The 15,140-nt window shown below is 37.0% G+C and overlaps 1 protein-coding gene across 10 annotated transcripts in view; it reads left to right on the top strand.

The window, feature by feature from the left end:
• LOC128995580 (trafficking kinesin-binding protein milt) overlaps nucleotides 1-15,140 on the top strand; it is a 205,844-nt gene that overhangs the window by 176,935 nt on the left and 13,769 nt on the right. For all 10 annotated transcript variants that reach the window (XM_054420688.1, XM_054420625.1, XM_054420871.1 and 7 more), the window contains 2 exons: nucleotides 607-893; nucleotides 2,261-2,388. In XM_054420688.1, coding sequence (XP_054276663.1) covers nucleotides 607-893; nucleotides 2,261-2,388 — 415 coding nt within the window. The remainder of the gene's footprint in view (nucleotides 1-606; nucleotides 894-2,260; nucleotides 2,389-15,140) is intronic.

Genomic DNA, 15,140 nt, shown 5'->3' with positions numbered 1-15,140 from the left:
AACATGCCTCGTATATCAGTGTCACGAAGTCCAAAATATAATTTTTGAGCTGTTTCATTATACGTCGTGCAATACATCCATAGAACAAACTTACGTTAATCTGTATATTGTGATTATTTGATTTATAACTTAATTTAGCTGTAATTTATAAGTAAATATACCATTATAGATATAAATATGGTTATACCTGTAATTTAGCTAATCCCGAAAATCCTGGGATTAGGCATGAGAATCTGGGGGTTGAAAATGCTCCAAATTCGTCCGGGATCCCGCCATTGGATTCCCTTGACAGTCTTGTGTATAGAAGTTCCTCCAGTAGATAAAAATGTACACTCTCAAGGACAAAATGGAAATCAATTTCTGGTTTCAATACTGCTATGATCTTCAACCACAAAAAAAAACATCTGTTATTTACCTAATATGTGGGGGACACAGAAAGGATTTTCTCAAAGATAAACCTGTCCCAAAACTCTTACCCAAGGTCAACAAATTTAAATTAAATTTAAATGTTTTTTAATGTATTTTAAATTGAAATTACATAGCCTACTTTCAATGTAAATGAACGATTCACAAATGTATAAAGTGTTATTTTTGTTTGTGTGACAGCTACCGAGGCAGCCAGATGTGTACGGCTGTAAGCAGTAGAGTATCCAGTGTGGTACCTACACCTGTGGCCCGCTCCAGACGAAACTCCACTTCTACCTTCTCGTCGTCTCTAGGACTTGCTAAAATGTTGAATGAGAGAGGCATTAAGGCTGTTACTCCATCGACTCTCCCCACTCCCATGTTCAGCCCCACCGCCACTCCGGCCAACAGTCCAGACCACTCCCCAGACCACTCCAGGTCACCATCACCTTCCCCCACGGCAACATACTCTCCACTCGGTCTTCCAGGTAAAACATCTGGTGACATGCAAAAAAACAAACAGTGTAAAAAATAACAATGCCCATTTAGAAGCAGTTTTGCAATAGGCTAGTTAAACCTTTTATTTAGCACTGACTGGCTGACCTAACTTACCTGTTAGAGCCTTATTATGCGCGGCCACTCTAGTGGCGCGCGACCGCGACTGCTCAAACGCCACTTTTAGCGGGCCATGTTATCATATGGAGCTTATTAAGTGACGCGACTGCGGTGGCGAGGCACCCTCGCTACTAGTCGCTAGTCCACGCGACTGTCGCGTCACCAGCGGGCCATGTTATCATATGCTGTTTATTACGCGCAGCCACAGTCGCGGGCCACAGCGGACTCTACTCTAAAGACTTTCATTTGAGATGTTGGCCATTTGAATCGGTTATGATACTGTCCATATTACCATACCATGTATTACCATTATTGTGAATTTTATGTTGACCCGGGCAACGCCGAGTTTTGCTGCTAATATTGTATTAATATTATGATTATATCAAATCAAAACCATTATAATATTTAATTTAAGGTAAGTGCTAGCCTCTCCTTAGCTGAAATAAAATTATCCATCTTCTTATGCGATACGTATAAGTCGCCTTCTATGCTTCCTAAAATGTTATAAAAAGAACGTCTTGTCTCCCGGAAACAACCAAAATACATCTTGTCGTCCTCTCTGAGATCATCAAATAAAATCTGAAAAATACCCCTGAAGGTCTTACTTTTTTAGTAACGGATTGCCTCCCAATACTTTTGTTTCATCTACGTTTAGGATGCTCAAGTAAAAGCAAAATAAATAGTTACTTACTTACTTACTGGAGTGGCCACTGGTACCCTAAGAAAATAAATAGTTAAGCTTCTTTTATTCACGCTGAGAAACTACATGTATGTCTGTAAAAAATTTGGTCAGACGCTTGACCTCGCCACACTTGTCGCTACCCCTACCCACACCTGTGGCTACCCCAAGCGACTAACAGTCGCGCGCGACTCGAGTGGCCGCGCATAATAAAGGCTCTTAGCTGGTCAGAAAATTCTTGCCCGGAGTACCAGAGCTAAAATCGATCAGGAGGTAGGACCCCTCTTCTCCACCGTCCTCCATCCCTTTCATTCCATCTCTCTAGGTAAGTTTTGTTAAAAAAAAACTATTAAAATACTACCAAGCATCCGAGCAATGAACACACTCTTTAAAATTAGTTTAACACTTTATTTTGTTTGCTCTCTAATTCTCAAATATCCTTGATTTGCGGTAACTAAGATTTAACTGTTCCATTGCATCAAATTGATCAAAATAGTTGTCCACACTGAAATTGATATTGCACTATAATATGATTGACCCAACATAATATATGTTGTACAGGGTTCCTAATGAGCAGTGGTGCAGAGCTCCTGCGTCGCACCCTGATGGGGTCTGTTTCGACACCTAACAAGTCTGAACACGCAAGCCGCAGTCGCAAGTCTGGCGCAATGGCCCGCAGACCTCTCAAGGTGGGTCTCTGCGTTTTATGTTGCAAAAACGCCCAACACCCGCCACCAATGCGGCGCAGGCTGCTCATTTGAGTTTTACTTATATCAGGTTTTTATGTTTTTATTATCTTTCGGGTAATTTATTTTGGGTTGGTGTGGTGAGGGGTTAAGGTTTGTTCTGGTTGATTTACTTTCTTCTCAAGTTGATTTTAAAAGTTATACATTTACTTTTGTATTAATGAATTTTTCTATTTTACAAATAATGATGTGTCGATAGTCAATACCAAAATGTATCAATTCCCAATACCATTATTTTTATAGTTTTGCCAAATTTCTGAATGGATTCGTTATACCCACTACCCTTACCTCTGTCTTTATATCCTTCCATAAAATATTTTTTAGGTAATAGGGTGTTTTACAAGTAAGAAAAAATTTATGTAACGATTACAAATTCTAAATAACCAATTTTAAAGTTTAACCAAGTTTAAACCCTTCTAAACACAATAAATAACTACCATGTCTAAGATAAATGACAAACTAACCATAAAAATCAAAAATAAAATATTATTATAACTAGAGGTGTGATGGCCTGATATTTCCAGTCAAGCCAAACTGGAGGTAATATCGTGATCATCTCCTGCAGTCGTGGAGATAACATTGTTCTTCTAGGACCACTGCAAAATCCTGAATATCTTCCTTAGTCACGGAAACATCATCACTGTCTTTTGCAGTCGCGGAAATATCCTTAATATTGCTAAGCGGTAACAGAAACACAATCATTGTCACCCCCAATTATGGAAACGTTATCAATGTCATCGTCATCTTGCACGATCTTGGCAATAGCGGTAATTTTCCGATTGCGCGGCCTGACGAGTATCAGGATGGGAATCGACTTTTGACGATCGATTCTCGATACCTATACCAACGTCCAAGTATCGGTGGTTTCAAGAATCGGATATAAAACACATCCCGGGAATAAACACATCCCTATTTACAAATCCTATACTAAAACAAGCGATGTACAAGCAAACTTTTATTTTCGTCCGAGAATTTTTTATTATTTTGCTGAAAATGGGGTATTTGGCCATGAGAAATTGATTGGAGTTGGTCACAACACTGGGAAAAATCCAGTTTCTGTCATACAGTCCTTGAAAGTGCCAATGTTATCTGGCTACACCTTTTTTAGCAGCAGTTAACAAAAACAGCTGTTACAGGTTATGTTTATTGTCATAATTTGATTTTACGTGCAAACAAAAATAACTCCATTGGTTAGTTTGGGCTAAACATTTTAAATAATAGTTGTATTTAGTTTATTTTATTAGGTCTATATCAGTGTTAAATGTTTTCAAGGTTAATTTTCAAGATTAAAAATTAAATGTGGAAGACATCCGAAGCGAAAATATTTATAGAATCTGCAAGGGAGAGAAGCTACAATCGACTTTGAGAAAAAAAATTTACCTTAATATTTATTTACCTTACAGGATTACAGCAAAATTCTGAATACTCCTCGCGATAATAGAAACATTATCATCATCTTCTGCGATCGCAGCCAATTTATTAACATCTCCCGCGGTTGTGTAGATATTATCATCGTTTTCTGTGATCGCGGGTAAATTATGAGAATCTTCTGTGACCGTCTAGACACACAATCTTCTCTCGCAATCGTGTATACATCATTATCGTCTACCGTCATGGCGGCAAAATTCTGAAGATTTCCAAAGTGTGTGTTATTGTCACCTGGGGTCATGGAATCATCAGCATTGTCTTCTACAATAACAGCAAAATTCTGATCATTTCGTCAAGCAGGAACAAGAAAGTAAACCCGCGGTCACGGATACATTATTGTCGCCTTCGTCGGTCATAGGAATGTCATCATCGTCTTCCACAATCGTGGCAAAAGTCTAAAAGTTTCTGTGGTTGTGAAAGTATCGGCATTGTCTCCGGTGGTTACGGCAAATCCCTGGATAACCCCCGCGTTAGCGGAAACGTCATTATTGTCTTCGACGATCGGGGCAAGATTCTTTTGATTCCCCACGGACGTGTAGAACATCTACAGAATACATCTATAGTAGACCCCCTCTTAACCGACCCTAATGGGACCGGACATAGGTCGGATAGCTCAAAAGGTCGGTTAAAACGGGCAATCCCTAAAATTATAACATAATGAAGCGCTTTTCATTTGGAATTATATAATCATTATTTTGAAGTCTTGCTTGCATTATTTATAAAATAAACTACTCTTATATCCTTTATTGTATTTATTGAAAAGTAGGGATGGACGAGATTGGATTTTTAGTTCGAGACGAGACGAGACGAGATTTTTTATTTCTCATAAAATTTCGAGACGAGATCGAGATGAGATTTCTCTTCTCATACACAACGGGAAATGCACGTTCGAAATTTTTACCTGATTTTGTAACATTGTTAGATGACTGTTTAAATACTAAAATAATGATAATAGGCAAGAATATTTACAATCTTTCATTAAATAACATCAGCATAACATTTTTTTATTAATCACGCCTAACTTATAAAAAATGCCTACGATTAGGAAACATGGTGATATCAGTTAGGATAGAGTTCAACTTATCATAAAATAAAATAAATCATAAAATAAAAGCAATATTAATTTTTATAAAATAGTTACTTGTTTTGACTTTTTGTATAGTAATAAAACATTCCTCACACTGCTTACACTTAACAAAACTTCTCAAATGTTATTAAAGTAATATTATTAAAATAATGAAAGTAATATTTACATTAAAAGAATTAAAGTAATATTTACATTAAAAGAATTAATTAAATAAGAACGCCTTCGAAAAGGAAACGCAACTACAACACGCTCCTGTATTGGGGGTATTGCATTAACTTTCTGCAGGCGTTTTTAATTTTTTTTTTTTTTTTTTTTTTTTTTTTTATTCTCGTCTCGATAAAAATCTCGGCCAAAAAGTAATCTCGTCTCGTGTAACGAGATTGAAAATTTCCCGAAAATTTCCCGAAATTTCGAGACTTGACCATCCCTATTGAAAAGTCACAAATAAACATAAAACACGGTTAAGTCAAATAGGCCTACTTTTAGTGGAATATATTATAATCCTAGGCAAGAGTCAATAAAAATTCCTATTTTAATAACTTTAGTACTGTAATGTATTAATTGATGCTTTCCAAATCCATCGTAATACAGTACAGAACCTTTTGTCGAAATTAAAGATACAAGCAACCATTTTGTTACAAGACAGGATGTTTATTTATAGCCTCTCACTGGAGGCTTGAGGCACAAAAACTATCTTGACCTTGGAGTTGTTAACCCCCCTTCCCTGCCTTCCCTACAAGTTAGTTGTTTGTTTACTCCAGTGATAAGATAATCAGTTCTCAAAATCGTAACACACTTTATGATGTTATAAATTTGCCGCGCAGATTACAGATAACAAATCAGATCAGATGTGAGCTACTAATGATGATGACAAACTGACAATAGGCTATGCTTTATTTTTTGTGATCAATACAAAATAACTTATTCTTAGTCATATCCTGTGGAGATAAGCGTGTGGTTCAGTTCTCATCGCCCAGCGTGGGAGCGGAAACGCCGATATTCCTAGAAAGCGGCGGTTAAACCGAACTGCTCTCAAAACAAGGTCGGTTAAAACAAACTGTATTATTTTACGATTGAAGGCGGATAATCCGATTATCGGTTAATACGAGGTCGGTTAAGAGGGGGTCTACCCCTAGTTTTATAAGGGCCGGTTTCGGAGCTCGGGACTAACGCTATTCCTGGACTAAAATCCAGTTCAAACCAGTTTTTATTCTAGGACTAAAAAATCGGGTTTCGGAGCTCGAGGATTACGCTAGTCAACGACTAAGTCTATTCCGAGAGTTAACTAGTCCCTGACTTACTCTCATGGGTTTCGGAGTCACGGGTTACTTAATCCTCGAATTAAATGTTATTCGATCGGGTTTCGGAGCCAAATATTTAATCCGCAACTGGGCAACAAAGACTAACTCGAGGAATAAATATGAGCAATTTTTAGTCCAGGCGAAGGGCAGGATTAAGGGGTGGACTAACTTAACTTTTGGTGTAATTACTCAATTTGTGAAGTTGTATCTATATAAATGCCAAATTCTTAATCGGCATAAAATTTACTTGCAATTTCATACCTCTTGATATTTTTTTCGTAAAATTTTATTTTTCTCTTAAGAATAAGCAAACCCTTCTTTGAATGAAGCCCGTTTATCTACAATTTATGCTTAAGACTATAATAGGCCAAACGGTCCCTAAAATTAATATTATAAGGTGCTAAACGTAGAATTTAAAATAACAATATAACGATGAAAGAAAGAAAAACTTAACTGTATGAAAAAATTAATGTAGGGCCTATCAAATCTAAATACGTATTTAATACGATTTAACGAGTTTTTGGGGACGTCGGTTTTACCGGAAAACCCGTTATCCGGACTGGCCTCGGTCCAGAGGAGTCCGGATAGTCTACTGTAATGCAATATTTTACTAAAGAATACTTTTAACCAAAACTAACAGTATGCATAACAAAACAAGACTTATGTATTAGTATTATTTTCTATTGAAACTCATACCTAGTATAATAATTTGGAATTTGGGTAAAAAAAAAAAAAAAATATTTCAGCCGTGAACTAACTCGGACAACCTGGATTCTCAGATAACCGGAGCTCAGATGATTGGAAGTTAACTGAAGTTGCTTGGACACCTACTTATTCTCTACTACACATTGTACTTCCAGAGGAATTGTTAAAATACAAAACAATCAGAGAACACAAATACATTCTAAGCAGATAAATTATAACTAGGCCTACTCTTAAATTGTTGTAATAATGATAATTTTTTACGGTTGATTTTCATACAAAGAATAATAAAATATTTCCCTTTATTTTTTATCATCCTACAGTATTCATTTTAAAATAATTGTAAGATCTTAAATAGACAATTATTGGGGTTTGCATTAGGATTACAAAAGTCACAACCAATCTCTAATATCTCAAATGCCTACAGTTTTTAGATTCTCATAAAAAATAACTTGGACAAAGAAAAGGCATATTATACTAATACATTTGACACCTTATTCTTCAATCGGGAAGTTTTTTTTTTTTTTATCAAACTTAACAGCAATAAATAAACCTTCAGTTTTTTTATTTATTATTTTTATGATGGTTCCCATAACAGGGTTTTTATTTCGGCATTCGTTTTTGAACACGATCTCTTCTTTTAGTTACCATCTTCAGTGAAACTCAAGGAATCATTATCCCAACTGATAAGTGATTAGAACCAGACTAGACAGTAGACGCTATTGTCGCTATGAGCGCTGTCCGTGAACAACTTTGGTAGGTATCGTCTCAAATTCGTCTGTCCGCTGCCACTACCAATACTCAAAAACTAAAATTCCCCGTGATTCCTACCTTAGTCCTAGAATAAGTAGTCCAGAGGTTGACGAATAAAGTTAGTCTCCGAATAGACTAGTCCGCGGACTAGGGAGTTAGTTCGCGAGCTCTGAAACCCGATTTTTTTTCGATGACTAACTTTATTCACTGATTAAGTAACTCCAGGATTACGTATTCCCGAGCTCGGAAACCCGCCCTAACTGAACTAAAGTTAATGATTTAAAATATCGCGCAATATTGTATTCTGTAGATGTAAAAATCAAAATTTTTACATTAATGACAATACGGTACTACAATGTTTATGGACCTATCATGTACTTTCATGCCATGTTGGATTAACCGTGATTTTCAGTTATCCATTATCAAGGATAATCGAGGTTTTACTGTAGTTGTAACTAGTGATGGTCAAAATCATAAATTTCGAATCTCAAAACCAGAACCGAAACTTAAAAAATTAAATCCCGAATCCCGAATCTCAAAACCTAAATGCAAAACTTTTTTACTTAGCTGGTTTCAAAGTTTAAAGTTGCAAAAAATATAGGTAATATAAAATGTTAAGTATGCAATTAAAACTGATAGAGACTGATTAACAAAACTGATTGACACTGACATAATAACATAAATATGTGACTCATAAACTTAAAACCAAAACAACATATTTTTTTATAAACAACCAACATAAACATCAATATCAGATTAATTGATCATTTAGTGGTCAATATTTTTGTTTGTGTTTAGTAAATATCGTTATGAAACTGAATTGTATGTTTTTCCAGTTATACATATCAGGGGCGAATATAAGGGCCCTCCCCCCCCCCCCAAAAATAATGGATATGACAAAAATAGGTACTATAATATGAATTTTTTATCATGAATCATGCGCGAAGTCATCACCATGTCAGACAGTAATAATTTGTGCGAGTTTGGGTTGATTCAGACCGACTCGAGCTCCTGCCCGCCGCTTGGCTATCTGCGCTTGCAGCAGTGACCGCTGGAGACCAGCATATCTACCAGCGACAGGGGAGGGGAGTAATGAAGAGTTCAGTCAGTTCAGTGGTAGCCATTGTTATTGTTTGTTATTTACATCTGTTTGACATATGTTGTACTGAAATGTTAACATTTTGCATTTCGTACAAAATAATACTTATACAGTAGTTGACTCCTTAGTCCTTAGGTTCGGACAAGTGTTTACAGATCGGATGTAACACTGTTAAATCTTGACCAATGTTTTTTGATTTAGTAATTGAGATATTTTCTTAATTTGGCTTGAATAGATACATTTTTATGATTTAATAGAACGATATAATGATACAGCGTGATCTTGGTAAAGTAAAGGTCACATTTAGCGCAAACTACCGCAGCAAAAATCAGATAAAGTATCATGGCGTGTCTACTTGAAATTACTTAACCAAACCTTGAACTAATCTCGGACACCCCCAAAAAAATTTTTTATGTCCGCCACTGATACATATTAAAACGTTTTTATTAGCTCGCTTTCTTGACTGTTCGGTACAAATTTCGCAATTGTTTTCAAACTAACTTCCCGATGAGCTAGAGACTTGAAACTTGAAACATAGCTCACAAGTGGATGACAATGTAATATTATATCATTTTATTTTCATAAATCCCTTGGGCTAAGCCCCATGGGCTTCCACATTTTCAATGTTTACATTTTGGAAGAATTTAAATATATCAATTGAACAGGGTGTCTACCAGTCGGGAATTCCGGGAAATTCGGGAAAAAGTCGGGGATTTTGAAAGGTCGGGAAAAGTCGTGAAAAAGTCATGAATTTCGGCCGAAAGTCGGGAATAATCTAACCTTTCAAAATTAGGGATGAACGGGTCCCAAAACTTTAAAACAAATTCTGGATCTTATATTCCTGATCATTGGGACGGGATTACATTGAAGGGGTGTGGGATGAATCGAAAATGCATCGGAATTCCAATTTGATTCAGTGATGATCAAAATAACAATTTGAATCATGGGCATTCAGTATCCATATACGTTATTGAATCAGTATCCAAATAAGTTTTTGAATCAGTATCCATACTTTATTGAATCAGTATCCATATACGTTTTTGATTCAGTATAAATATACGTTTTTGAATCAGTATCCATGTGTTATTGAATCAGTATCCAAATACGTTTTTGAATCAGTATCCATACATTTTTGAGTCAGTATCTATATACGTTATTGAATCAGTATCCAAATACGTTTTTGAATCAGTATCCATATACGTTATTGAATCATTATCCAAATACCTTTTTGAATCAGTGTCCATACGTTATTGAATCAGTATCCATATACGTAGTTGACTGTTACATTGATGGTGTTACTTTGACTATCAGTATCCATATAACTTATTGACATTATTCAAATGATTGACATTAATTATATAAGTTATTCACTGAGACATTGCTTAGCCATACAAGTTATTACCCTCCAAGTACATGGCATACACTGAAACATTGCTTAGCCATACAAGTTATTACCATCCAAGTACATGGCATACACTGAGACATTGCTTAGCCATACAAGTTATTGCCATCCACGTACATGGCATACACTGAGACATTGCTTAGCCATACAAGTTATTACCATCCAAGTACATGGCATACACTGAGACATTGCTTAGCCATACAAGTTATTGCCATCCACGTACATGGCATACACTGAGACATTGCTTAGCCATACGTTATTGCCATCCACGTACATGGCATACACTGAGACATTGCTTAGCCATACAAGTTATTACCATCCAAGTACATGGCATACACTGAGACATTGCTTAGCCATACAAGTTATTGCCATCCACGTACATGGCATACACTGAGACATTGCTTAGCCATACAGGTTATTGCCATCCACGTACATTTCATACACTGAGAAGACATTGCTTAGCCATACAGGTTATTGCCATCCAAGTACATGGCATACACTGAGACATTACTTAGTCATACAGGTTATTGCCATCCACGTACATGGCATACACTGAGACATTGCTTAGCCATACAGGTTATTGCCATCCAAGTACATGGCATACACTGAGACATTGCTTAGCCATACAAGTTATTGCCATCCACGTACATGGCATACACTGAGACATTGCTTAGCCATACGTTATTGCCATCCACGTACATGGCATACACTGAGACATTGCTTAGCCATACAAGTTATTACCATCCAAGTACATGGCATACACTGAGACATTGCTTAGCCATACAGGTTATTGCCATCCACGTACATGGCATACACTGAGACATTGCTTAGCCATACAGGTTATTGCCATCCACGTACATTTCATACACTGAGAAGACATTGCTTAGCCATACAGGTTATTGCCATCCAAGTACATGGCATACACTGAGACATTACTTAGTCATACAGGTTATTGCCATCCACGTACATGGCATACACTGAGACATTGCTTAGCCATACAGGTTATTGCCATCCAAGTACATGGCATACACTGAGACATTGCTTAGCCATACAGGTTATTGCCATCCAAGTACATGGCATACACTGAGACATTGCTTAGCCATACAGGTTATTGCCATCCACGTACATTTCATACACTGAGAAGACATTGCTTAGCCATACAGGTTATTGCCATCCAAGTACATGGCATACACTGAGACATTCCTTAGTCATACAGGTTATTGCCATCCACGTACATGGCATACACTGAGACATTGCTTAGCCATACAGGTTATTGCCATCCAAGTACATGGCATACACTGAGACATTGCTTAGCCATACAGGTTATTGCCATCCAAGTACATGGCATACACTGAGACATTGCTTAGCCATACAGGTTATTGCCATCCAAGTACATGGCATACACTGAGACATTGCTTAGCCATACAGGTTATTGCCATCCAAGTACATGGCATACACTGAGACATTGCTTCGCCATTCATGTTATTGCCATCCAAGTACATGGCATACACTGAGACATTTCTTCGCCATACCGGTTATTGCCATACAAGAAGTTATGTATACCTTGTAGTTCTGATTCTATCCTCTTATTTTATCAATGTAAACCAATTGAAAGATTCAGTATTTAAATCTTACAAAGGTTTTTATCTGTTTACACCCAAACATATCTTTATTTATAATCAATAAAATAAAATAGGTAACATGCTTAACAACATGATGCTGCAAGTAAAAATTATGAAATAGGCAAGAAGCTCACTGATATTTCCAGAAATACTGGTTCTTCTAATGTATGATTGAAAACAGATATTGTACTCCACTGACAAGTATGAATAGAAAAATTCCATGTTGCTTCGAATCGAGTTACATCAACATTTTTTTAAATCGAATAGTTGCTTTGAATTGAAATGTTTTGCTGCTTCACACACCCCTACATTTAATACGGGATTTTCTCGGCATGTGATTTGTTTCGATCGTCAGTGATTTCGCTGTGTCGCGAGTGATTGCGAGACGGAAAAAGGTGTAGTAACATGGAGAACGGACCCAGTTTTTGGTCGGGATTTATATAAAAATGGTAATGAAAAGTCGGGAAAAAGTCGGGAATTCCATTTGAGAAATCTGGTAGACACCCTGTCAGGGTGTCTACCAGTCGGGAATTCCGGGAAATTCGGGAAAAAGTCGGGGATTTTGAAAGGTCGGGAAAAGTCGTGAAAAAGTCATGAATTTCGGCCGAAAGTCGGGAATAATCTAACCTTTCAAAATTAGGGATGAACGGGTCCCAAAACTTTAAAACAAATTCTGGATCTTATATTCCTGATCATTGGGACGGGATTACATTGAAGGGGTGTGGGATGAATCGAAAATGCATCGGAATTCCAATTTGATTCAGTGATGATCAAAATAACAATTTGAATCATGGGCATTCAGTATCCATATACGTTATTGAATCAGTATCCAAATAAGTTTTTGAATCAGTATCCATACTTTATTGAATCAGTATCCATATACGTTTTTGATTCAGTATAAATATACGTTTTTGAATCAGTATCCATGTGTTATTGAATCAGTATCCAAATACGTTTTTGAATCAGTATCCATACATTTTTGAGTCAGTATCTATATACGTTATTGAATCAGTATCCAAATACGTTTTTGAATCAGTATCCATATACGTTATTGAATCATTATCCAAATACCTTTTTGAATCAGTGTCCATACGTTATTGAATCAGTATCCATATACGTAGTTGACTGTTACATTGATGGTGTTACTTTGACTATCAGTATCCATATAACTTATTGACATTATTCAAATGATTGACATTAATTATATAAGTTATTCACTGAGACATTGCTTAGCCATACAAGTTATTACCCTCCAAGTACATGGCATACACTGAAACATTGCTTAGCCATACAAGTTATTACCATCCAAGTACATGGCATACACTGAGACATTGCTTAGCCATACAAGTTATTGCCATCCACGTACATGGCATACACTGAGACATTGCTTAGCCATACAAGTTATTACCATCCAAGTACATGGCATACACTGAGACATTGCTTAGCCATACAAGTTATTGCCATCCACGTACATGGCATACACTGAGACATTGCTTAGCCATACGTTATTGCCATCCACGTACATGGCATACACTGAGACATTGCTTAGCCATACAAGTTATTACCATCCAAGTAAATGGCATACACTGAGACATTGCTTAGCCATACAAGTTATTGCCATCCACGTACATGGCATACACTGAGACATTGCTTAGCCATACAGGTTATTGCCATCCACGTACATTTCATACACTGAGAAGACATTGCTTAGCCATACAGGTTATTGCCATCCAAGTACATGGCATACACTGAGACATTACTTAGTCATACAGGTTATTGCCATCCACGTACATGGCATACACTGAGACATTGCTTAGTCATACAGGTTATTGCCATCCAAGTACATGGCATACACTGAGACATTGCTTAGCCATACAAGTTATTGCCATCCACGTACATGGCATACACTGAGACATTGCTTAGCCATACGTTATTGCCATCCACGTACATGGCATACACTGAGACATTGCTTAGCCATACAAGTTATTACCATCCAAGTACATGGCATACACTGAGACATTGCTTAGCCATACAGGTTATTGCCATCCACGTACATGGCATACACTGAGACATTGCTTAGCCATACAGGTTATTGCCATCCACGTACATTTCATACACTGAGAAGACATTGCTTAGCCATACAGGTTATTGCCATCCAAGTACATGGCATACACTGAGACATTACTTAGTCATACAGGTTATTGCCATCCACGTACATGGCATACACTGAGACATTGCTTAGCCATACAGGTTATTGCCATCCAAGTACATGGCATACACTGAGACATTGCTTAGCCATACAGGTTATTGCCATCCAAGTACATGGCATACACTGAGACATTGCTTAGCCATACAGGTTATTGCCATCCACGTACATTTCATACACTGAGAAGACATTGCTTAGCCATACAGGTTATTGCCATCCAAGTACATGGCATACACTGAGACATTCCTTAGTCATACAGGTTATTGCCATCCACGTACATGGCATACACTGAGACATTGCTTAGCCATACAGGTTATTGCCATCCAAGTACATGGCATACACTGAGACATTGCTTAGCCATACAGGTTATTGCCATCCAAGTACATGGCATACACTGAGACATTGCTTAGCCATACAGGTTATTGCCATCCAAGTACATGGCATACACTGAGACATTGCTTAGCCATACAGGTTATTGCCATCCAAGTACATGGCATACACTGAGACATTGCTTCGCCATTCATGTTATTGCCATCCAAGTACATGGCATACACTGAGACATTTCTTCGCCATACCGGTTATTGCCATACAAGAAGTTATGTATACCTTGTAGTTCTGATTCTATCCTCTTATTTTATCAATGTAAACCAATTGAAAGATTCAGTATTTAAATCTTACAAAGGTTTTTATCTGTTTACACCCAAACATATCTTTATTTATAATCAATAAAATAAAATAGGTAACATGCTTAACAACATGATGCTGCAAGTAAAAATTATGAAATAGGCAAGAAGCTCACTGATATTTCCAGAAATACTGGTTCTTCTAATGTATGATTGAAAACAGATATTGTACTCCACTGACAAGTATGAATAGAAAAATTCCATGTTGCTTCGAATCGAGTTACATCAACATTTTTTTAAATCGAATAGTTGCTTTGAATTGAAATGTTTTGCTGCTTCACACACCCCTACATTTAATACGGGATTTTCTCGGCATTTGATTTGTTTCGATCGTCAGTGATTTCGCTGTGTCGCGAGTGATTGCGAGACGGAAAAAGGTGTAGTAACATGGAGAACGGACCCAGTTTTTGGT

The sequence above is a fragment of the Macrosteles quadrilineatus genome, unplaced genomic scaffold, assembly GCF_028750875.1.
Source record: "Macrosteles quadrilineatus isolate MER2022 unplaced genomic scaffold, UCM_ALF_1.0 Scaffold_1__1_contigs__length_201487025, whole genome shotgun sequence".
NCBI classification, from domain to species: Eukaryota; Metazoa; Arthropoda; class Insecta; order Hemiptera; family Cicadellidae; genus Macrosteles; species Macrosteles quadrilineatus.
Note: the sequence above shows the minus strand (reverse complement) of the source record. Positions and strands in the feature narration are given on the sequence as shown.